At 38.3% G+C, this 26,174-nt stretch overlaps 1 protein-coding gene across 3 annotated transcripts in view; it reads left to right on the forward strand.

Annotated features, from left to right (window-relative positions):
- RPTOR (regulatory associated protein of MTOR complex 1) overlaps positions 1-26,174 on the forward strand; it is a 420,855-nt gene that overhangs the window by 251,989 nt on the left and 142,692 nt on the right. For all 3 annotated transcript variants that reach the window (XM_063293407.1, XM_063293409.1, XM_063293408.1), the window contains exons 8-10: positions 2,442-2,542; positions 5,567-5,711; positions 21,384-21,459. In XM_063293407.1, coding sequence (XP_063149477.1) covers positions 2,442-2,542; positions 5,567-5,711; positions 21,384-21,459 — 322 coding nt within the window. The remainder of the gene's footprint in view (positions 1-2,441; positions 2,543-5,566; positions 5,712-21,383; positions 21,460-26,174) is intronic.

Below are 26,174 nucleotides of genomic sequence, written 5' to 3' on the forward strand. Positions count from 1 at the left end.
TTTGATGAATGATCCCATAGGAAACACTGTTGATTTTTGTAATAGTAGCTGGAAATATTATCCCATTTGATAATTAGAAGCTTCTGTGGAGCAGTGATTCATAAGTTGTAAGAGCAGGTAACCTGATTCTCTTGAGATGTTTTGGACTTCAGATCTGCCCCAGCAAATATGGCCAGTAGCAAAGATTATGGGTAGGTACTTATTTGGAAGCCACCAGAACTATACATTTTATACTAATTGAACTATGCAACATATATGATCAGCAATTAATCTATACAAACAGCAGGTAATCTCACAGTTTATGGTCTTCCGGAAATAGTTTTAACAACTCCCTTTAAGCATCAAAAACAAACCGTAAGAATATGTCAAGAAATGTATTCAGTGGCTTTTCTCTCCTTGAAGAGTTGCTTGCTTTTAGGTATTCAACATGTATCTAGCCTGAGTTGCTTTGCATAGAGCAGCCTTTCTCATCTTTTTTACTCTGGAGGAACCCTTGAAATAATTTTCAGGTCTGCATTAAAATTATTGTATCTACAGCTCATGGTACATTAGAATGATCTGTTTAGATGAGTCACAGCATGTAAAAATTCCTACCACTGCGAGTGCTAGCATAGCGCAATGTGCAAAGTTAAAAAAATGATGTTTATTTTGTTTCAGTCACCATCTCCCGCAGACCCCCTAGTTACCTCTCACAGAACCCAAGGGTTCTACAGAACCACAGTTGAGAAAAGCTGGCATGGAATGTAAGAGGGCTTTTTGTTTTTAAAAGGGTGGTGGTGGTTTCAGGAATACATACTTTACATCTAGATGGTATTCCTGACATCTTGTTCCGGGACACAAAAAACTCTGCCCTTAAACCCTGATTGAGCCGCATGGACCAGAGGCAAGTATCCTTTGATTTCTGGATATCCCATGTGGTGCCCAAGGCTAACAGTGTGCCCACCAAAATATTCCATGGCACCCAGCAAGCTCCCCACCCTAATTGGTAGTTGTTTTGTAAGAGTGCTCTCAACATTCTGAATGTATCCCCAAAGATTAGAGACTCCTGCTTAAATTACTGTATCTACTTAACATTGGTCCGCCCTCTCTTCAAGAAGCCAAAATAAATAAATAAATAAATAAATAAATCTTGTCCTAGTACATGACGACAGAGCAGCTCTATCCACAGAGATAGTATAAAGCCAACTTACTGTTTCCTCTTGGACAGAATAAAGCTAATTACATTTTTTTCCTCTCAGTAGGGTCTGGGATCTTCCATCCTCTTGCAGGTGACATGCAGAAGTGATTTGCAGAGAACATATGTTCTTTTGGCATACAGAAGTGACTTGCTGAGAATGCATATTTTTTTACTGCACTGAGTTGGAGGTCCTATTAAATAATATATTTCGTTTAATCTTGGCAGAGTAACTGCAGAATCACTGCTGGCTTTATCAGCTATATTCTTGACATGAACTACTGTTATTTTTACATCACTAAAGAGAGTGGGTAAAGATTTTAGTGTTCGTAGAGATTTGAACTGATTTTTTTACCCCAAATTCTCAGGTTTGAATCTGTGCTGATCCAGTTTCTTACAAGCCTTATATGAACAGTATGGGTTTCCAATTACTTTGGAAGCTACCATGCTAGGAACTGATTATTGACACTTATTTTTTAACTATATGAGATAAAGATCCATTGGAATTTGCAGGGAACAAGGAGACACATTAATGGCTTCCTGTGAAGTGCAATTTCTAAACCACACTGTGACTTCTGTCTGATACTGAGGCAGTCAAATGTCATATGTACAACAAAATGAATGGCTTCTTCTCTGTCTTCAAATCACAGTCTTAATGTTTTCTATTTTCTAAAACTGAAATTTTAATTCACAAGAAAATACTATGTTTCTTCTTCTAATATCCTCATAACTGGAAAATTGGAAGAACTGGTTTATATTATAATCTTTAATTGTTATATTCCATGATGAGGTTGCTTTTTAGATTAGTGATACAGTCTCATCTGTATTTTGCATTCTAAAATGCAAAAGCCTCGTACAGTTTATTCAGTATTCCCTTCCTTCCCAAGTTGCTCATTTTTGAAAAGATTCAATAGTTTACTAGTCAATATAATCAGTGATTTAGCATGTAGTTCATCCTTACTATAACATTAGGAGAAAAAAACATAAAAGTATTCCCCTGTTTGCTTATTAGCATTTATTCTGAATTATGCAAGGAGCTTTATTGTTGTCTAGTATTTTTATATACTTGATGAAACGCAATATTTGAGCCTTTTAATTCCAGTATATGTCAGTACATCCAAGAAATATGCATAATACTTTCTTTTTCTCACTTATTACCCAGAAAAATAAGAACTTACAATTTTGTAGGATAGCTGTTTTTGTGGCCATTATGAGCATTGTTTTAGTGTGTTTCTGTTTAATGATAAAATTTCATTATCTCTTACAGAATTCCTGGGAGGCTCAATGACAGGAGAACGCCTCTGGGAGAATTGAATTGGATTTTTACAGCCATCACGGATACAATTGCATGGAACGTCCTACCCAGAGGTAAGACTATGACAGATAAGTCCACAGAATTACTGGAGATAGATAGATAGATAGATAGATAGATAGATAGATAGATAGATAGATAGATAGATCGATCTTGATCATAATAGAAGAGGGCAAGAGTATAAAACTAATAGCTAATGAGAGAAAAAAGGATGCAGTGAGAACCCAGAAATAAAAAAGAGGGGAAAATTTGGGGGGGGGGGTAGAGAAAATAGGACTGAGCCAAACCTTATTCCCTTGTGGTATCAGATGCTCTGAATTACCATGTTTGGTCATCATTTTGCATTCCTCATGGTAATGATAGTTCTGTTTTCTAAAAGGTGCACTCACTCAAGGGGTTTAGTACACGGAATGGTATGTGATGGAAATGTGTTTGGTAGATCCTCTTTGCTGTGGCCAAAACCTGGTTCACCGAAAGCAACCAAATCATTTTGAAGATACAACATAATTTTATTTTGCATGCATTCAGTGACACAATATACAGTATATTGGGCTCCCAGCAAAGCATTGGCACTTCGCTGAGCAGCCCTGAGCAAAAGCAGAACCAGAACTTATATACTCTTGGCCTACTACATTGCAAAGGCAAGACAAAGGAAAAGGCAGACACAGTGTAAATTACAGCATGACCTCAGAGTGTTTTTGATAAACCCATCTGGGTGACCTACTAGGTCAGCACGTTAGCCATACCATCTCTGAGATATAGTCAATGAGTATGAACAATGTGGCTTACTGGGCCACAGGTTCCTCACTGATTCTTCTCCCTGTTGCCATTCAGGATCAATTCAGCTTGCTGTGTTTTCTTACAAGGGCTCTTTAAGCAGTTCATGTGTATGGGGGTGGGTGATGGTGGGGGGCATCTCATAGGTTTGGTAGTGATTGCAGCTCACATGTGTAGGGGGGGCTACTTTTTACCACCACAGCTTGAATTACATTACTTCTGTAGTACTTTCCAGAAGTGGAAAGTTTGGAAAGAAATGTCTAAGTTTAACTTCTTAATTGAAAACTCAGCTAGTTGTAAATACATAACAGAGAGGAGTTTGAAGAGTATCTGTCAGACAAAATTACTCAGGTTTGTTTCCAGCTGGACACCAGCTTTGGTACAGGTCCTGTGGAGATGCCTGGGGCACAGTCTTGTCATGTTATCTGGGAGGAGTTCAAACCTGTTGGGCCCAAGGAAGGAGACAGGGTCCTTATGACTGAGCTCGGCCACCTGTTTATTAGATCCATGCCGTTCCTGGTTGGCAAAAGCTTCCAGGGAGGTGACATGTGGTTGGGTTTCAGCAGTCGTAAATTCATCTCTGAGAGAGATGGTAATGCTGGCACCCCTTAAAGAGTCATTGGTCTGCCCTGTCCTCAAGAAGCCATCGCTGGACCCAACCATTCTGGACAATTTTCATCCAATATCCAATCTTTCCTTTTTAGGGAAGATTGTGGAGAAGGTGGTCATGCAACAGCTTCAGAAGGTCCTGGATGAAACAGATTATCTAGACCCCTTTCAGTTGGGTTTCAGGCCTGGGTATTGGACTGAAGCAGCATTCACCATGCTTTTTTATGACCTCTGGTGAGAGCAGGATAGGAATAGTGCATCCATCCTTGCTCTTCTTGACTCTCAGTGGCATTCTATACCATCAACTAAGGTATCCCTCTGGACCAGCTCTCTTGAGCTGGTTCTCTTCTTTCCTCAGTGGCCAGTTGATTGGAGGCGAGAGGTCCCGCTCTTGGCCCCTAACTTGTAGGGTGCTGCAGGGTTTGGTACTCTCTCCACTCCTGTTTAACATCTACATGAAACCGCTGAGTGAGGTCATCTGTAGCTGTGGGGTGAGGTATCATCAGTATGCTGATATATCAGCTATATATCTCTGCCCCTGGTGAAATAAGTGATGCTGCCAATGTCCTGTCTTGATGCCTGGAGGCTGTGGGGGTTTAGATGGGGAACAACAGACCTCGGCTCAATCCTGGCAAGACTGAGTAGCTTTGGGTTTTGCGGCCACCTGGATCTAGGAATTTACCATCTTTGGTTCTGGATGGGGTTGCACTTACACTTCCCCAGACAGATCCAGTAGGCAGTCTGTAGGTACTTCTGGACTCATGACTCCTATTCAAAGAGCAGGTAGCAGTTGTAGCTAGGAGGCCCTTTGTACAGCTTCAAGTTGTGTGCCAGTTGTGCCCATTCCTGGATCAGGAGGCTCTACACTCAGTCACTCCTGCCCTGGTCAACTCCTGTATGGATTACTGTAATGCACTTTACATGAGGCTGCCCTTGAAGAGTATTCGGAAGCTTCAGTTGGTGCAAAATGCAGCAGCACGGGCAGTTATGTGTGCACCTACTCTAGATCTGCGCACATTACCCTTCTGCTCAGCGAGCTGCATTGGTTACCAATTTGCTTCTGGGTACAATTCAAGTTGCTGGTGATAACCTGTAAAGCCCTACATGGCATGGGTTCAGGTTATTTGAGGGACTGCCTCTCCTCAGTGACATCTACCCATCCTATCAGGTCCAGCAGAAGAGGCTTGTTGCAGGTTCCATCCACTGGAGAGTGTCATCTGGCAGGACCCAGGAAGATCCCCCCCACCTTTTCTGCTGCTGCACCCACCCTAGGGAACATCATTCCCCCAAGGTCAGGCTGGCCCTGACCTTGATGGCCTTCTGGAAGTGCCTGAACACCTGGCTTTGCCTCTGGCCTGGGGATCAGAAAGCGGTGTGGAGCCCATAAAATGGCTGTACTGTTCTTGAATGCCTGTGCTCTCCCAGTGATTGTATTGTATGGTGTTTAATTGTTTTTAACATTTGTATTGCCTGTATGGGTGTTTTTATTTTTTGAGGTTTTGGTACTGTTTATGTTTTAATTGTAAGCCGCCCAGAGTTACGAATGTGAGATGGGCAGCTATATAAATTGAATAAATAAATATATTTACATTGGTTCTTCTTGGGATGTTCTCATTCCCCACCCCCACTCCCACATTCTTTGTAGATGCCTTCCATTTGTATACCTTTTGTGAGTTTTCTGTTTGTTTTTGCAGATCTTTTCCAAAAGCTCTTCAGACAGGATCTTCTAGTAGCAAGCCTCTTTCGAAACTTTTTGCTGGCGGAAAGAATAATGAGGTCTTATAACTGCACACCAGTCAGCAGCCCCCGTCTACCTCCAACCTACATGCATGCCATGTGGTAAGTTGATCCTAGAAAAGTATATACTGCTCTAAAACAAGTGGGGGTATACATGTGGCATCCAACTCCATCTTTGTGACCCCCAAAGTCACTTTGACCACCGTTGCCAAAAAGTGGTGGCATATTTTGAGAGGGGAAATCACAGAAATACAGTATTATTCCTGAACAAGCTTAACATACTTTATAAAGTAGTGAAAACCTCCAAAATCCTTCCAGAAACCCAAAATGGGTGGGGGGAGGGAAGAATCTGAAAATCCTGGCTCCATCCATTTTGTATAGCTACTGACAGAATTGTAAAGATGGTCTCTGGAAATGAGAAGGTTGCTTCTTCCTTACCTCCCCTTGCACCAGACATACAAACCACCAACCAACCAACCAACAAACCACAGGTGCAAATACCCAGCAGAGTTTTCAGAAGCTGTTGTCATCTAGGATTACTGCAACCTGAATCTCCTCTGAGTTTTTTCCGATTAATATGTCAGTGATGGATTATAAACCACATAGCAACTCAAGGCACTTTGATTCATCATAAAATCTGTTCCCCTTTCAACTGAACAGCACAATCGTATAGAAATTTACCCAGATATAAGTCCCACTGCATTCATTGACCTTACTCCAAGGTAAATATATGTAAGATTTCAATGGTAGTCAATTATACATATGACCTTCTTTCTTTCTTTTTTTAGTGTTGTTGTCCATACCAGTTAAGCAGGCTTGTCCTTAAAGAAAAGGGTAATCAAAGCATTTCCAGCACCTTTCTTTTGAATGTATGTATAGGGTTTGTTCACGCATCAGCTGTATAGTTGAGATATTTCAGAGCAAAGGATCTGAATGTCAGCCGGTCTTGAGCCATGGTATGTTTTGTTTGAGAAGCTGAGCATTGTTCATCTGCTTTCAGACAAATGCTTTTAGACGTTTGAGAAATGGTCCAGAGCACTTAATGTAAATCTCAGTATGGACTGGCTCAGTAATGCATCAGAAATGGTCTTTGTGTTAAACTAAAACAATGCAGAATTGCCCTGAGTATTTGTCTCCCATCATCTTCCTCCTTTTTAATATGGTATATGTGCACGTAAATGGTACAGTTATTATCCACGTTCTCTTGAAGTAATTACCGATTGGCAAACATTTAATGGACCGGGCAAGTTTCTGTGTGAATTGAGGCCCCTCCAATTAGTGTCCCAGTAACAGAGTATTTGGTTATGCCATAACTTAGCAGGGTCCACATAACAGAGTTTCTGTAAAGCTAAATATTCTAAAAGATGATTAAGACAATAGCTAAAAGATTTTGAAGACACTTAGTCTGCTTGAATTTTCAGGAAGCCTTTTGTTAGGATTTCCTGTAATGAAAAGTAGTGGGTGAAGTAACAACAAGCAGGAAGCACAGCATGTGAAAGTTACTTTAGCAGTGATTCTTTTCCCGCTTGCAATTTAAATTGGCACCAATATGCCCCAAGAACAATAATGTTCTCCTCCATTCATGTGAACCTTATTTAGTTCCTGGTCAGAATTTAACCAGTTTTCTGTCATCACCATGCATTCTGAATTAGTTTTTCCTGCTTAAGCCAACTGAATCTCACCAGAACAACAAGGTATATAAACTTTATGCTGTCTCATAGCCTTTTCTCAGGTCAGCAAAATCAGGTAATCTGTTCCCCCTGGGTGTCTGCCCATCAGGTAGAACCCCAATATTTTTCCCTGTTCTTTCCTCTACCTTCGTAAAACTACAACTATTATATATTGAGTTGCATAAAAGCTCATTGGTTCTCCCAAATGACTTGACTTTCTCTTGCCCTCTACACCATTCCCCCGCAGCATACAAGCACAACATTTCACTGCAGTACACCACAGAAAAGGGGCTGTTTTACATAGGGATGAAGTATAGAATTGTGGAACCCAAAAAGGGAGAAATGTTTCCAAATACCCATAGACTCCTTGTCAATTTTAGTGATTTTTCTGAATGCAAGCTAGCCATTTTTGCCTTCCAGCAGAATGTTCCTAAGAATTATGAGTCTCTAAAGATAAAATGAAGAAGAAGGAAAGGGAGCAAATGGCCCAGATGGATTTGTACAAGTGAAATAATACAAAGAACAAATAGTGTCAGAAAAGATGTAGCAGCCCTGCACTTCCTTGTTACATCACCCTGATTTGTACATGTTTCACACCAGCAGATGATGCTGACAAAAGAGAAGGCTCCCAAAGGGAGGGGAGGCAAGAAGGTGGTATATTGGCACCTTTGCTAGTTAAGGACTAATTCAGTACCAAGCACAAATACAAGTACAGAGCCAGGGTAAAGTTGATCAAAACAAATTTTTCACAAGTGTTTTTTACCAAAACTCAGAGCACGGAATGGTGCTTTAAACCAGCAGTAGGAAAATGCCCAGTTGGGAAAATAAACAGAAGTTGGTCTAGGGGAGAACATTCTGGGTACTTCTTATTTAATCATTTTTTGAAATAATAAAAGTAAACATTTATTGAAAGCAGAATTCTTCTGACAATGAGAAAATAGGCTTAAGGCCTCAGAATCTGCTGGAGTGGGTAGCTATAATAAATGTAATGAAATTACATAATATTATTATTATTGCCGCCTATGTCCAGCTGATTTGATCTGGCAGGGTTGGCATGCTCCAGGTTCCTTCAATTAAACAATGGCATCTATCAGGAGCCCTTCTCTGTAGCCCTTCGCCTGCCCTCTGGAATGAGATTCCCCCCGAGATCCAGATGGCCTCCGTGTTGCTGGTGTTTTGAAGGTCACTGAAGATCTGGCTCTTTGCCTAGGCCTTTGGCAAGGGAACTGAAGCCCCTTGAATTGTGTGATTTATTTCTTTTTTTCTTCCAGTTGTTGTCATCTTTGCCATCCTTTATTCTTTTCTTACTGCATTTTTTTCTTGTTTTTAATGTTATTACTTGTGAGCCACCCAGAGTCATTGGGAGTTGGGCAGCATACAAATTATTATTATTATAATAAAAATAATATTGGAATTGTGTAGCAAACAAGCAACTGGTTTAGTCAGTATGAATGTCTTGACTCTTCTCCTTAACAGCAGGAGTATACAGTGTTGCACTGTAATTTGATTGATTGATTGATTGATTGGATTTCTATAGCCACCCATCTCAGCAAGCGACTCTGGGTGGCAGCATGAGGATAATGCATGAGAAATTTGTGCATGCCAAAGTAAATATGCATGAACGCTTCTGTATGTGCATGGCCCATTTTCCACTTGATCAGAAGCTAAGTTAGAGGACAAATTGGGAGACCAATCTAGTCCCAGAGTAGATCCAAATAGTAGACTCAGAACTGTAGGTGAAAGCAGATGGAAACTAAGAACAAAGATTTTTTTTAAAAGTATGAAATATTGTGAGGAAAAAAGGGTTACCAAGGAACAAAAGATGTGGAAATGGAATTGTTTAACAAATAGGGGCTATGGGAGGCCTTCAAGAAATTTCACTATGATAAATTTCCTTCATTTTTTTCTTTAGATTTCCTATCCCAAAAGCTCTGGGGCTTTGATTATGCTGTGACCGTGATCCAGTCTTCCAATATTTAGGTTGCAGTTGATTGACAGAAGTAAAGAAATTCTAGCTCTGCCATTGGGTCACAGCTGGTAGATGGTTATTTGCTTCCCTCTTCATACAAATGAAAAACTAACCAGGATTCATAATTTAAACATTACTTCACATTATTTTGGAATCAGAAAATATGAAGTGCTTTCAAGGAAGCCAGGATTCAAAACCAGCTTTAAATCAAGATTTGAAATTAGAATACTAATTCTGACTTGTCCAGAACCACTTTACCATTGTAACAGAAGCTCATCTGAATTCCTGCTGCATGGCAGTAATATAGCAAAGAGGGCTTTCTTCTCTGCCTTTGTTGTGGTGCTTTCTGTACTGTGTGATATTTCCTCCATAAAGATGTCAGAGGAGGGCAGCTAGAACAGGCAGAAGCTCTCTGAGATCAGTTTTCATTGTTCTTTGTAGACAAAGATGATTGGATGACCTTGACATGGACTCCAGTTTTGGGGCAGATCATAGGGAAGTAATCTTGGGAACTACTTGTCCTATTAATATGAATTCTTTTTTAGCGTGTAGGTTTTGAGAACATGAACAGGATATGTGAAGAAATCAGATCTATTACCTGCTTGCTCAGCCTCTGCCCTTCCTATCTGATTAAATGAACTAAGTTTGGGCTGGCCCCACACTTGTGATGTGATCAGTGCCTCTTTGCATGTTGAAGGTGTTCCTACCTGTGTAAAGTCTAGAGTTTAAAAAATAATATAAAATGCTTAAGTTCTAACTCTGGTTTAGTTTTCCTGCTCATATGGAAAGAAGAGCAAAGGGGATGCTTGTCCATAACATTGTCCTGCATGGGTAATCTCATTTTCACTTGTTCCCTTACAGGTAGTCCTCATTTAGCGATCACAATTGGGACTGGCAACTTAGTTATTAAGTGAAGCAGTTGCCAAGTGAAACTGTTAACTGTGCTTATGATCTTACTTCAGCTTTCCTTTGCTTTACAGACCTGCAAAGGTCATAAATGCGAGGACTGGTCATAAAATTACTTTTTCATCACCATTGTAACTGGGAACAGTCGCTAAATGAGACAGTTGCTAAATGAGGACTATCTATATATCCAAAGTGAATCTGCTAAAGATTATTTTTGTTCTACTGAGTAGTAAAGGCCACAAAGACATAATGCTTCATAAGATCACTTCATTTTGAATAATCGGGAAAGCTTCATTAATACTAGCTGTTCTTTCAAATAAATGCTTATTTTTTATCATGATGCACATGCAGGTTTGTTTAGACATGAATATTTCCAGGATGTTAATCTGCTTTCCCTCAAGACCTTATCTATGGACATTTCCTTTGGTATCTACCATATTTTATGACCCTCCTGATTTGTTATTTTAATCACTTTTTAAAAAAAGTTAATTTGTAGGTTGACATGTACAAAGCAAAAGTACCCTGCCTCGTGCACCATCTATTTCCAAAAATATCTATTGATTCCAGGCACATTCTTTAATTCAGTGACTAGTTTTTAAATGTGCTACCAGAAACAAAATACCCTTGCTGATGTCATATGCAACATCAGGGGCACGGGTGGAGGTAGTGTTAGGAATATCTTGAATGACTAAAAGCATTGTGGGAAGCAAAGGGCTGTTTTACCTATGTTCATTGTGCATCATATTAGTATAGATGTTTTGCCTGTGGTATCTGTGAGTATGTATTGAATACTTTTCTGAGTTTACCTTCTGTGAAATTCATTTTTGAATATTCAGTGAGAAGATTGGTTCAGATCCACATATATGCCATGTCTGGCTAAATCATAAATCTCCAACTGCTGTAAGTCTTTTTAGTGTGAGACTCGAATGGGAAATCCAAATGCAATCCACATTTCATATGGAAATAGAGCATTGAAATCAAGCTCTGAACAAAAACCTTACATTTATTTTCAGTGCTGAGTGGCCAGCAGAGTATCACAACATATGGGAGGAGGATTCTGCCTTTGAAGAGTACCTCTGATGCTCAGTGATTCATTTTGCATTCTTCTTCTCATTCTTACTCTTTTCTTCAAATTATTAGAATATATTTCAGATTATGCAGACTTTATACTAAAGATAAATGAGCTGGATATTATACTAAAAATTTTGTGTCACAAAACATCCTAGCCTCTCACCATGTCAAGCATAGACAGTGATTTCCTTCTGCTTCTCCAGAGAAACTACAAACAGCTTTTACATTCATTTTAGCATAGCCCACAATCTAATTTTAACCATGTTTAATCTTTATTAAGGGTATAGAAATAAACTGCCTTGAGTTATGACAAGTTGGGGTGGGTGGGTAAAGCAGTTCTGTAATTAATTAATTACCTTAAGTTGTACATAGTCATATTACATGGCATGTAACTTATATTTCTTTTATTTCTAAGTATCTTTAATGTGTAATAATAAAGGCAATTATCTCTATTACAAATGCAGATTCCCTGTATTTATTACAAAGTTGAATGATTCTTAGTACTAATAGCCATCTGAGTAATTCTTTTAAGAGGGCTTTTCTGCATGTATGGTGCATAATTAGTAATATTGCATTTTCCTTTACCCAAAGGGCAGTGTCCTTTGCTGGCATGGAATGATGTTTTGTTTTAGTTTTGTAAATAGTGGCACTTGGTCAGTGAAATGAAATCACTGTGCTGGTGTCTGGATTCTTTGAGTGTGGGGTGCTTTAAATACAGTCACCTTGGTGATTGTGAATGCCTTTATCCTGGACAGCTGTATGAATCTATTGTAAAATTAACACATAGGCTTGGCCATGCCATTTTTAATTATTCCAGTGCCCTGCCTTCAGTACTGGCAGAATTTATTATTTCATTTTTCCTTCCTTTGTACCTCTGATCTCTTTCACATAGCTAGGAACTATTGTCTTTTTAGCTATGTTTCAGTACCTTTTGTAAAAAGGAAAATTAAGCATTATTGTGCATATGCTGTGAAACGTTTTAATGTTTTTCCACTTGACTTTAGTTTCATTTTATCTCATGAATAATTATGGCAGCCCCCTTTTAGGAGTTGTAAGAGAATCATTTCACTCTATCCCTTTCTGTGCATTTGTATGTGCCTGAATAGGATATTCTGTGTGTGTTTTCCCAACGTAGATTTCTTTCTCCATTTTATAAAATCAGCTATGATTAGATTTGATGGCTTTACTTCACCTTACTTTTCTATTTCTATTTTGTATTTTTATATTGTTGGGGCCCAATTGATTTCTTCAGCACTGACAATATAAAGCTGCCTGTTCTACAAATTTATTGTATTGGTTTATTCTGTTCTTTAAGCTTATTATTCTCTACCAGAATCACTATGTTTGGAAAAGTGTCTGATGCTGTTTGTTAATGTAGGTCTATGTTGTCATTTGTTGCACAAATGCTCTGTAATTCAGCTGCAGGAAAAAATCCAAGCAAACAGATAGTTATTTGCCAATGTGACAAGACCAGATTAAATGCTAGTTGCCAGATTAAAATAACGATGGAAAAGCTTTGTTTAGATATAATCACTGTAATGCTCCAGCTGTGTAAAACATGATATAACATGCTTTTAGGGTTTTTTTCCCCCTCAGCATCTAAATTAATTTTTTTGTGCTCCGCAAAATTTATATCTTGAAACACAGTAATTAAAATCTTGGGAAATTGTGTTGTTAATTTAAACTCTGAGCCCAAATCTCAAACATGTATAATTTATTACTTTGACTTTTAAAAATGTGGCTCTATAGCTAAATGATTTTCCTAGAATGACTCAGTAAAAGCCTGTGTAAGGTAAAGTCTTCTTTGAGTCAGACCTCATGTGATTTCATGGACATGTCCATGGGTGGTTTTTTTGGCATCATTAGAAATGGTTTTGTGTCTTCTGGGATGTTTCTGGGATTGGTTCGCTACCCCACCCCTTTTTGTATTTATACAGCCCTGGGATTTCCTTGGGATTTCCTATTCAAGCACTAACAATGTTTGACCCTGCTTAGTTTCTGAGAATCAGCCAAGGTAGGCCAGATGCTGTGACTATAGCCCCCTTATTCTATGTGTCTATGTGTCTATGTGTCTGTCTGTCCATCCATCTGTCTATCCACACACGTACAAGACAAATTCTTGTTATCATTCATAGTGAAAAGTTGAAGATATGGAGGAGCCTGTTTCACCCTGAGGGCCCATGTTCATATGAATGAGATGCTGGAGATAACCTTCCTGCAGAAATGATGTTGTAACTTCTAGAGTTCTATTCAGTATAGTAGGCAAAGCAGGATGAATTATAAATAACCTGGCTGCTCAAAGTATGAGGCTCCTAAGGAGGCTCAGCTGAAACAAACTGGTCCCAGCAGCAAGCTGAACTGCCCAGACCCACAGTCAACTGAGTTAGCTACAGGAGAGGCCAGAAGAAAGCTATCTCCTCTGTATAGCATCCAACCTGCATAATTAAAATGGCATTGCTAATGATTACCCCCTAACACTTCCATCTTCTCATCCTTCTTGCTGTAGACCAGTGCTCACAATGGCAGTGGAAAGGAATATTTGGGTACAGGGAACAAGTTATTTTATTTTTCTTTACCTTATAAAATTAGTTCTTTCCTTCTTCGGTTGTAAGTCAGTACTTATAATTAATCTTGTGGAAGATGTAGAAAAACATCATTTAATTAACAAATGGATGTTTCAAACTCACTGCCTAAACCCTTGTTTACAAATTCCACTATATTAATTCATGACTGTACCTTACAGTATATTTGGCAACCTCTGCATGCCCACAAAATTCAGTCTTGCCTGAATTGGTTGATTATTTTATTAGCATAGAGTCGACCGGTTCAAGAAAAGAAATTTTAAAAAGTCAAATAGGACAGAACATTGATTTATAGTTCAAGAAATGGCACACATGGTGATAACTTACTCAATATACTCCTACAAACTAAAATGTTAATACTTTTAGAAATCTATAATGTCATCAGGCTATTAGTGCTTGCAAAATGCAGCAATTATATACTTATTTTTATAGGAGAAAGTCCATTGAGAACTTTATAGTTCTCAAGGACAATTTGTAGAAAACATGAGATAAAAATTTATGGAATTATTTACCTAAACACCAAGTGGGGCTGAAGGTGTTTGCAAAACTGTATCAGCTCCAAAAAGGAAAACAAGAACTGATCATAGCTGTCAAAACTTGATGTGAAAGATAATGACCAACATGAGCCATTGTAATTACGTTTCATTCTGATACAATGGAAGTGAAGGTTTACAATCTTGGAACAATTGAGAGTTCAGCATAATAAAGTGCTTTTTAAGGAAATCTGTATGTTCAGCGCCTTCCTTCTCTTGCTTATAAAGCCAAGCCTTGCTGTACCTCAGGAGACATAAACAAGAAGTTGGAAGAGGTTGGGATAAATTATTCAAAGGTATATTATACTTTTGCTATATGTGTATTTGGAGTGAAGTGAGATGGAATTTTCAGTAGAGGAAATAAACACTTTATATTCTGAAGTAAAACAGTGCTGCCATTTCCTCCAGGGAAAAGAGGTTGTTAATGACAAAAACCACTGAGGCCTTTCCATGCTTCCATTTTTTATATAGAATCATGAGGGAATCAGGCTGTCTGCGTCTTTCTACAATACCTGCATTCCTTCAAAGTTACAGATTGCTTTTAAATTGATAAATACCACCAGAGATTTTGTTTTGTTTTGTTTGGGGGCCAACTGAATTTTTGCTGATAAAAATGTCCATTCCCAAAGGATAGGTGGCCTTTTTAAAGTGTTTTTTCTTTCCAAAATGGTGTAGAATTGGCACCATTTTAATCCGTCTGAGAATGAGCAGTCAGCATGACATAACCTTAAGCTGTTATCCAGCCTTGAGTGCTAGCTCATGAAGCCAACTCAACAGTGAGGAAGTTGCCTTAACTGTCAGTGTGTTTGTTGACAATACAGTATAACCAGAATAAAGGCAGATTATTATCCTTCTGTCTCATTAAAAGGATGAACATTCAGTTTCATCCTACAAACTGCTAAAAATAGGTTCTGTACTTATTTATTTTAAAAAGGTGTGATTAAAAAACGGATTCTGCGATAGATTTTTGCATATTGCATGTGTTTTCCCATGGTTCCTTCTTTCTTTTGCTTGCTTTTTAATTAGTCATGAGACTAATTTAAAAATTTAAGATACATATTTTCTAGTGGAAGAAAAGTAAAACTGGGTTTTCCTTTTATAAATGTAAACCTTATTCTGCCAACTGAGTAGCAGGAACATTTTTAAAAGATTAGGTTACATTAAGATATATTTAAATACCTTCCAGTGATTTCCAAACTGCAAGGTAGGACAGTTAAGCTATGACAAATCATCCTTTAAAAGCTTTGGTGAACCAAGATCAGCTATATAAATCCAGAGCTACATGAACCAATGACCTAGTGCTTTGGCCTTCGTTCTTTCCAGTGAATCTCCTTTAAGGGCAGAGAACTCTGTCAGGTTTCTGCATCAGATGTAATCAGACCACCTTATCAGTTTTGTGCACCCCTCCTTGCTTGTCCAATTAGAATTCATACAGAGACCAATTCTGAAAGCAAGGGAATTCTTCTGAAGATAACTAAACTATATTCTTTCACATTCTAGAAACAAACTCTTGGGGATTTGACACGTAGGCATGGATTAGAAAAGATATATTTGGATATCATAAATTTAGTTGACTTAGGTCTAGCTTAATAATGAAAGTAAGACTATCATATTGAGGCTGCTGAACTCTTGGGTGCTACTAAATGACAACAAAGAGATACAGATAATTCTAACTCTTTGTTGCCATATAGAGGTCATTCAGAGGTCATATAGCCCTAGATGAAAGGCACTCTATCAACTTTCACACACACACACACACACACACACACGCACGCACGCACGCACGCACACGCCCACCCTGTGGATTACTGTCAAGTGCTTCTCTATGGACAAATATATTATGTCCACAACATTCCCACACTCTATTAAGGAAATTACCAGATCAAAAAATGGGACAGGATAATCTGACAAAATGATTTACATTGATTTCTAGTAAGTGCTCCATTATTTGCAAAACACCTACTGATGGATCTCTTTATTATGTGCTCGCAAATCTTCCCAGATATTTTCTGGGGAATTTCAGACTGACTGATCTGTAGTTCCCCAGAAGGGATACAGATGGATGATCAGCAACCCACCCTGTTCCAGAATGGAAGTGTTTCTGCACGGTTTTGTATGCAAACCAATATCTGTAATGCATTTGTATAATAAAGAACTATGTATTGTTGTGGCATTACAATCATAAAATGCTTCCATCAGAAGCCTTTTCTGATGACTTCTCTGAATTTTGTTTTTCCACTCTTCATTTACGTTAATTTAGAGTTGTATCTTAGTAGCATTTGAATAAGTTTCTGGGGAAATTCTAATATTCTATTATTCCTTTTTGCAGTGTCTTTCCACTGTGGTTAAGTATTTAAAATTTGTTATCTGTTTAATAGATGCAACATTAGCAAGTGTTACTTTGCTTGCAGTGCTTTCTTCATAACCAAATACAGCAAGAAAAGTAAAATGGATTGAGCAGTACCTATGAAGCAATTCAGGCTAATCCCTGACTCATTATATTGCTGAAGAAAATCATACTAAATTCTGAAGTAGTGAACTGATTATGATTTTCAGAAATAATGTTGCCAAGTATGGTTGCATTGATTTTTAATGGTGAGCTTCAAGAAGAAGAGAACGGTATTTGCTTTTAATCTGCTGAATTCTCTTTTTAAATACCATTGAGTTTCTGATAAACTGGTTTTAAGATCTGACCTTGCAGGAACTGACCTGTCCTCCCTCCCATCCCCTTTGGTAGAGACATTTGTGCTCTTTACCTGAAATGCTTTTGAAGGGTTACGCCTTTTAGTAACATCTGCCTCTATGGACTAATGACCTCCACTCATGTCCCATTTAATTTGCAAGCAATATAAATCAAGACTTGTAAATGTGTCTCTTCTAGTGACCCTTCTTCACCCCTAAGCAATAAAATATAGATAAAGAGCATTTGCATCAAAGCCCTCCCTGCTATTAGCTTTCCTAACTATTGGGAGATCAGTCTCTTCTGTGGGTTTCCTCCCTCCTTGTTTTCTTCCCTTAGAATTGAACAACATTGTTAGTCCTTCTGCCGAAGCTTAATGGTGTTACCGGCGGCGTTCACTGACAAAATACACAGAAAAATGGTATGCATAGCCTCCTTTGAGGTTCAGGTTTGGCAGAGCTGGGAAACAAGGGGAGGTGTGATCTCTGAAATTGGATTTTTGCTTTGTTGTTGGGCATCCTCCACAGCCACAGTTTCCAGCCAATGATTGAAACATTAAAGGGGCTTGTCAGAACTGTTCACAGAATGCCATTCATCCATCCTCTTCCTCTTGTGTCCAGGGTGGATTGCCTGCCTAAGGAAACATTCAGGTTGTGATTAGATTTCCCAGGGAGAAACCACGCAAAGCCTAGAGAGAATTAAGCTTCAGAGAACACATTCATTTCCAGGCATCTTCCCTGGGTGTTGGAGCACCAGCTGAGAAGAGGGAGGGGTGCTGCTTCTTTTACTATTGCTTTATCCTTTCACTCTAGGGAAGGAGCCCAGGCCAGATTCAGGATTACCAATCAGTTGGTAAGAGATACTGGTTATTTCCATTTCAACTACATGAATGTCTTGTTGGCCCCTCTGGGGGGCTGTTTGCTTCCAGAAATTACTTTTCTAAATGTATCCGTGAAATAGGAACTGCCCCCAAACGTATGAACCAAGTCTCTGCAATAAGGTTCAGGGTTTCAACATCCTGTCTGTATGTGGCCAGCTGGATTTAGAACTAGGATATAGATTTAATTGTAATAATTGACTCTAGCTCTTGTCACAATCTGAGATTAATATCTTCTGCAATTGTTCTCTCTTACCATTTTGCCTGCATCCTGGGTGTTTATTGAGCTTGTGGGAGCTATATATTGCCTTTGCTTTGAAGCTGTTTTTATTACCCCCTGATTATCTCATAATTATATAGGCAGCCTATTATGAAGAGGAAGGTCATTACCGAAGGAATCATGGAAAAGAGGGAGCAAATAAAACAAACTATATGCTGCAGGAAAGATCTGGAGAGTTTTGAGACTCGTTTCTTTCTTGTGTAAATTACGTTCTGAATCTGATTATCAGCTGTTGTTGATAAGAGTTTCAGGAAATAGATTAAGATTTAAGGAAGGTGCTCAGACGAATATCTGAAACCCAGAAATTATTTACTTGGTTATACATCAGGATTATTTGAAATTGCTTAATGGTTACATTTTTAGTGTCATGAATCACAGAGAAACCAGTATAGTAATGCTCCCTCTCTCCATTCCTAAAAGAAAAAAAGTTTAAATATATAAATCATGATAAAAATATATCACGATGATGATATCCAGCTCATAATCCTGTTTCCTTAAAAGAATCCTGTTACCTTAAGATTTTACAAGGAGACATGCATACAACAGTATGGGGATGGGGAGAAGTATTTTGTAGAAATCGCCTGTGTGCTCAGATAAGTTTGTGATTGCTGTATTGAGCTGTTGTCAGAAATAAAAGATGGTTAGGAAAAAGGTACTGAATTAACCTGCTAGCTGTTATCAGGTCTACTAGCTGTTTAAAATAATGGCCAGGGCTTGTTTTACAGTAAATTTAGCTTTCCATTTCAGTTGTACTTTTGTACCTCCGTGTTCTTCACTTAATTAAAATGAAAGACAAAATTCAAAGTAACATTTGCACACCCCAAAATATTTTTTTAGAAGAATGTAGCCATAAGGCTAACAAACCACCCATGCAATCTATGACTGCACCGTTCTCTCCAGTGGGAGAGTCGTGGCAGGTTCTTTGCTCAGCTGTAGCAGCACTGGCATAGTGACACAGCTATAATATGCAGTCATCCTTAATCATCTTTAAATTTGCCAGGACTCTTTAGTGGTGCTGGCGCAGTGGGAACTTCTATGAATTGCACCCTTTGATCTGCACTCTATGAAACAGCCTTACAGTCAGTTTAACAGTGTAAAAGGATTATCTCCCCTAAGTTATCAGTTTTCATTAAAATTTGGATATGATTTGAAATTTGTAATGAAGCCAAGTACAGAACAAAAATAATATTATGGGATTTGATTTCATTGCTTCATGGTGGGGGGGGGGTTGCACCTTGCTTAGTTTCAATTGCAAGAAGGAGCTTTGGAACATGCAGAACATAGCACATGTCCACAACTCTTTAAGGCAACCATTCAGGTAGTCCTCACTTACTGACCACTCATTCAGTGTTGTTCGGAATTATAATGGCACTGAAAAGGGAGATTTAAGACTGGTCCTTGAAGTTGTAGCCATCACAGTGTCCCCGAGGTCACTTGATTGCGATTCAGGCACTTGGCAACTGGCATGCATTTACAACTGTCTCATCATCCCACAGTCACGTGATTGCCATTTGCAGTCTTCACAGCCAGCTTCCAACAAGCAAAGTTAATGGGGAAGCCAGCAGGAAGTAGCAAGTCACAATCACGCAACATCACACTTAACAACTCGTGATGATTTGCTTAATGACCACAGCTGGAACTGACATTATAAGTCAGGCACTGTCATGTGACATTTTATTTTATGACTGCATCGCTTAGTGATGGAGTTGCTGTTCCCAATTGTGGTCAGTAAATGAGGACTACCTATATATTTCCCCAGGACTGCATACGATACTTAAGTTAATATTATTAATAAAAATTAATAATATATTTAAGTTGCTTTTCTCATTCTTCTTCCCCTCACTCTCTGTATTGAAGGTATAGCAGAAATACCATTTAAAATACCAGTGAATGCTTGAAAAGCTACTTGAAAGACTTCTGAATTGTTTTGTATTTAGATAATTCCGGAATGAATGTGCAGGTGGAAGAGAGTGACATATTGCTTAGCAGGAAGTTGGTACTACTACATTTCTTGGATGGGAGATCAACTGGGAAGTCCAGGGGAAAAAATATCCCTGAAGAAGACAGTTTAAATGACTTTCATATCATGCCAAGAAAACTGTTATAATGTGTCTTTGTATATCACCAAGAGTTAAGCATGACTCAAAGGCAACTTTATTTTTTTCCCCTTCCTTATCCAATCAAAGAAAATGTGCCATCTCTGATACCCAGCAAATCAGAAATAATTTTGTGGCGAAAACCATCTTCCTAATGAGCCTTAATGAAATGGTAGACTCAGTCTAGTTTTCACTAATTATTCCATGGTATAAATGAGATTACCTGGAAGAGGCTATTTTGGGGAAACAAAAGCTAAATTCCCTTTACTTAGGTATCTCAGCATGAAGTCAATTTATCAGGTGCTTGTCACAGTCTACCAGTACTATAAAAACTGCATCTCCACTTAAGAGTGGAGCTTCAGGCATTGGGGTTTATTTGTTAAATTTATATCCTGCCATAATCTAGGAGCTCAAGGTATCAGGTACAGAGGGCTCCCTTCGTTTTATCACCCTTTTATCTCAAGTTGGGCTAAGGGAGAGTGACTGGATGGAGCTGAAGAACCTTCAGGTATAAGGGAATGAGTTCTAAAGTAAAAGGTAGAGCAAGCGTAAGATTGTCTCCTAACCTAAGCAGATAGGTTATGTTTCATGAAACATTTATCTTTACTAATTTTTTTAAACCATTCCTTATAAAAATCAACTTCTACCCTCTTTCCACACAAACACTTTTTATCTCCTGCTTCTTCAGAGAAAATATGTCTCACAGAAATTCACAGAATTAAACTTCCCCAAACTATTTTCTTTTTCATCTGTGGTGGTGACTTTTTTCAAAGACAACCCCCTATCTTTGAAATGTTTTCACTAGAGAGAATCATTCAGTTCTGATCTTTTATCTTTCCAATGATTCAAGATGGCCTAAACATTTTTTGTGCTATGGAGTTTTCAGTGATTTTATTATCCACAAGTGTTTGTTTATGTTCAGTTTCACACCCTGGATATAATAAATTGCTTTAAGTTATTAAGTGTAGTATATGAGTACCTGGAAAATGCTAACCTAAGTGTCCCTTGTTTTACGAGCACAAACCAAGTACTTATAGTAGGTGAGATGATAAGGTGTTGTGTATAATTTTGCCCAATCTTGTAATGCCCCCATCTTTTATCTTTTCCCAGGCAAGCATGGGATCTTGCTGTGGATATATGCCTTTCTCAGCTGCCTACCATTATTGAGGAAGGAACCGCATTTAGGGTAAGTTACTGAACTATTGAGAGCCAGTTTGGTGTAGTGATTAAGGCACCAGGCTAGAAACTGGGAGACCGTGAGTTCTAGTCCCACCTTAGGCAGAAAGCCAGCTGGGTGACCTTGGGCCTGTCGCTCTCTCTCAGCCCTAGGAAGCAAGCCAGGGCAAACCACTTCTGAAAACCCTTGCCAAGAAAACTGGGACTTGTCTAGGCAGTCTCTAAGAATCAGACACGATTGAACAGATTAAAAAAAAACTGAGCTATTAAACTCATGTCCGGGATACTCAAACTTGGCTGTCCACCCATAGATGACTTCAATTTCCAAAATTCCTTAACCAGTGTGTCCATTGCTAAGAATTCTGGGATTCTGGATGGTGCCTAGGTTGGGGAAGGATAATCCAGTAATTCCAACATTCTCATATTCTTTACCAAGCAAGTCTGTACACTTTCTGTCATATGACACCTATGGATCATTAACTCATTAGAAGAAAGATGCATGCAACATAGCCCATTTGTATTGCAGAGAGGTAATTTTAACTACATCCTTTGTTTTGCTTCTTAAGAATGAGAAAAGTCTCTCTCAGTGTTGGAAGTTTTCACTGGATACTTTTAGATATATTTTATATATATGTATATGAATATAGTGGGTAATGTTTGTGTGTGTGTGTGTGTGTGTGTGTGTATCATGGAGTTGCTACCTTTGTACATGCAATTCTGATTTATCATAGAGTTTAATTTATATTGTTCTCAATTGTTGTATGGCATTGGTTGTGGTGTGATATTCCTATTTATTTCCCTTTCACCATTTTATGTGTAATGTGTAATACAGATAATTATGGATAAAACATATATTCACACATAACAGCATGAAACTCTCCCAGGTCCTCATAGTGCTTTATAAAATCAAAGACAATAGAGATACCATCTTTGAAAGTTTTGAAATCTAAAATTTGATAACAGGAGAAATAACAGAAAGGAGCAGGAAGTAGACTATACAATGATTCCAGCAGTATGCATAAAGGCATAAATACAATAGAATGCGCGAATTTCGGAGATTAGGATACGTAATGAATAATTACTGTGACATTGTTTAATGTGATTTACAGCATCAGAAGTAGAAGCTGATATAGTGGTCCCTCCCCTCCTTCCTTGTATCCTGTATCTGATATTCCAAACTCTCACTGTGGAATTCCCCTTGCTAATAAGTTTGTTTATTCTGCAAATTTATATGGCCGCCCATCCTAATCAAATAACTCTGTGCAGCTAACAAGGCATAAAGACAAAAATATACATATAAAAACAATAGAAAAACAATGAAAAATGCCGGGTAAAAATAATCAACTCCTCAGGTTTGGGATCAGTTCTTAGGATTTGAATCTCAAGGCATAAGGGTTTGCAGAAATTATTAGTGTGATAACAGGCCCCTCTTAATTAGAAAAATAACAGCCCCAAATTGAAGCCCGTTAGCAGATTGATATTACATTTGGCTTCTTAGTTAGCTAGGTGCTACCAAATTGGGCCTGAACTATGGTAACTAAATAGACAAATACCCAGCATCTCAACCTTTTCCTGGTAAAACAGAGCAGTTCTAAGGACATTGCAGTGATCTCCTTGATCCTGTCCATCTGCCTTATTTGTTGCCTTCGTTTTCTATTTACTTCAACATTGCTAAGCATCAGGAGTTTTTTTTTTCTAGTCCATGATATGCTCAGGCTCAAAGAATGTGAGTTTCTGTTCATTTATAATTGCTCAAGGGAGCAGTCAATCTTTATTTCATGGTTTCTCTTGCTGTTCGTGGTAGTCTTAGTAATCATCTCCAGATCCACAATTCAAAGACATCTTTTTTTCTTTCTCGCTTATTCTCAGTGCCCAGCTTTTACAGCTATACATTACCATTGGGAAAAATGCTTTAACTCTTCTGATCTTCACTGTCATCAGAATATCCTTATCCCTCATGGTTTTGTATAAATGTCATTGCATTCATCCTTAGGATTAATCTGTTCACTACTATCTTCATTTCTTTGGTATGATGTGGGTTTCTCACATGTATCTAGCATGCTGCTTGGTATTAGCTTTGTCTTGATCACCTCTATTGACCGGACTGTTGCCGGACAGAGTCCTGCTGGTTGCAACTCGCTTTCCATTTGTCTCGATTCCTGGCTTTTTTTCTCCAGGCTTTCTTTGACTCTTCGGCCAAAGTCATTGACTGTTGGATCTTCCCATCTCTTTGGAGGTCGGCCAATAGGTTTTTTTACTTCTCATGGATACCATTCAGCAACTGCTGTTGTCCAACGGCCATCCGACATACATGCGACGTGTCCTGCCCAGCGTAGCTTTGTCTTAATATGCATTAATAATAATAATATGCATGCAGGGTATGTTGCAGGTCCATTCATTTAGGGAAGTACTTCTAGTGAGGCCGAGGAAAAGGGCCTTCTCCATGGTGGCTCCCTCCCTTTGAAACATCATTCTCCCGGAGATAAGACTGCCCCCCTCCTTGCTCCTTTTCCAGAAGGCCCTGAAGACGTGGTTTTGTCAGCAGGCCTGAGGACCCCGGGTCTCTTCGGAGCCAATCAAGTGGCTGATATGAATGTGTTTGCTTCCGCCATGGGATATGTTTTGTGTTTTTATGGTTTTTAATTCTGTAAGCTGCCCGGAGTCACCGTATGTACGTTGGGCAGCCTTATAAATGTTTTAAATAAATAAATAAACAAATCAACCAACCAACCAACCAGGTTTTTCACTTTCTACTTTTATTTGCCCAGAGAACTTTTGTAAAGCTTCCTTTTATCTAGAAAAGTAGTATCATCTGTATATCTCAAGTTAGTAATGTTTTGGCCTCTTATTTTGACTCCGGTTACCATATTTTCCAGTCCTGCCATTTTTATTATATATTTGCTCCATATGGGGTCCCCACAAATCCCTTCCTTGCCTATTCTGAATCACCCTTTCTTCAGTCTTGTTCAATGTAAAGACTCCTCTGAAGAATGATCAGAACTTCTGGCACATTCATTTGCCTTAATATATTCCACATTGTGGCATGATCTGCAGAAGTAAAGCCCCTTCAATAATCAGTAAAGTAATGCTAAATCTCTCTTTTTTAAATTCTCTTGCATTGTGCGTTATTCATTTTATGTTAGCTATGTGATCTCACCTCCCTCTGTCTTTTCAGAAATCTTCCTGTTCTTTTGGCATTTCTCTCTCCATCTATTTCTCTATTCTTTCTTGTAAGGTTTTAAGACAAACTTTGCATGAAGAATTGGTGCAATGGTTTGGTAATTCTTTTGCATTTTCATTCTTTTGTGTAGGTATATACACAGATTGTATCCAGCCAATAGGCCACTCAATCTGTTTCCTTTTTTCTTCTCCTTCTCCTCCTCCTCCTCCTCCTCCTTCTCCTTCTCCTTCTTCTCATAGAGCCATTAATACTTTTAACTGCCTCTTCTCTTGCAGCTTTAAACAGTTCAGTGACTATTTTATCTGCACCTGGTGCTTTCCTATTTGAAAGCTGATCTATTGCCTCCTGTACCTCACTTTAGAGTCAGTTTCTGAATATATTTCCACTTTGGTGAAAAATTATTATTATTATTTTTAGGTCCTTGGGTTTTCTTTCACATATATTCACTATACAGTAATTAATCTGTCCTTATATTAATCTTATATTCTGACTTTATGTTCTGTAGGTCATATCTTGCTAGTTCACCTCTTCTCTTTAATTTTCTACACCTAACCTATGTATTTGACACCAATAATTCATGGTGTGTTCCACAGTCTGTACTTGGAAATATTCCGGCTGATTGGATTGTACTTCTCTATCTTTTGTTTGCTATTATGTAGCTGATTTGATTCTGATGTCCTAATGATGTCCAACTGTGCTTTGTTTAAAAGATGTTGGCAATGTATACATAATTCTTTTTGCAAAGTTATATTACTCTATCTCCTGCAACACTGCAGTCACCCAATCCAAAGTGTTTTATGATTCCAGATCCTCTAATTTTCCAAGTCCAGCATTCCATTCATAATATTGCATTCTTTCTACATTTAATATATTCTATAATGTATTCTTAATATATTCCACATTGTGGCATGATCTGCAGAAGTAAAGCCCCTTTGATAATCAGTAAAGTAATGCTAAAGCTCTCTCTTTTTTAAAATTCTCTTGCATTCTCCGTTATTCATTTATCCATTATTCAAATTCTTACAATTTGCCATAGAATTCTTCTACCGTTGTATCTGTATTAGGGACATACATTTGTATAACATTGATCTTCACTGGATACCCACTCACCCTGATAGATATGACGCCATGGTTTATTGGGTTATAACTGAGCACATGCTTAGCAATGTCCTTTTTGAATATAATTACCTTTTCATTCTTTTGTATGGTCTCCTGCCCTGAATAATATTATCAGATAACAAACTGAAAGTTTATTCCAGTCCATCTAAATTTGCTTAGTCCTAAAATATCAAGTTTTTATTCCTAAAACATCCCGCTTCATTTCCATTTTGAATTTCAAACTTTCCTTGGTTCATGGTTCTCATATTCCATATTCAAATTATTTTTATTTATTTATTTATTATTCACATTTCTATCACCGCCCATCTCCCCCTAAAAGAGGGACTCTGGGCGGTTTACAATAAAATTCACCTTAAAACCTGACATCATAAAATCACCAATATTAAAATAATAAAAATATAAATATAAAATCCAAGTGGGAGATT

The sequence above is a fragment of the Candoia aspera genome, chromosome 2 (assembly GCF_035149785.1).
Source record: "Candoia aspera isolate rCanAsp1 chromosome 2, rCanAsp1.hap2, whole genome shotgun sequence".
NCBI classification, from domain to species: Eukaryota; Metazoa; Chordata; class Lepidosauria; order Squamata; family Boidae; genus Candoia; species Candoia aspera.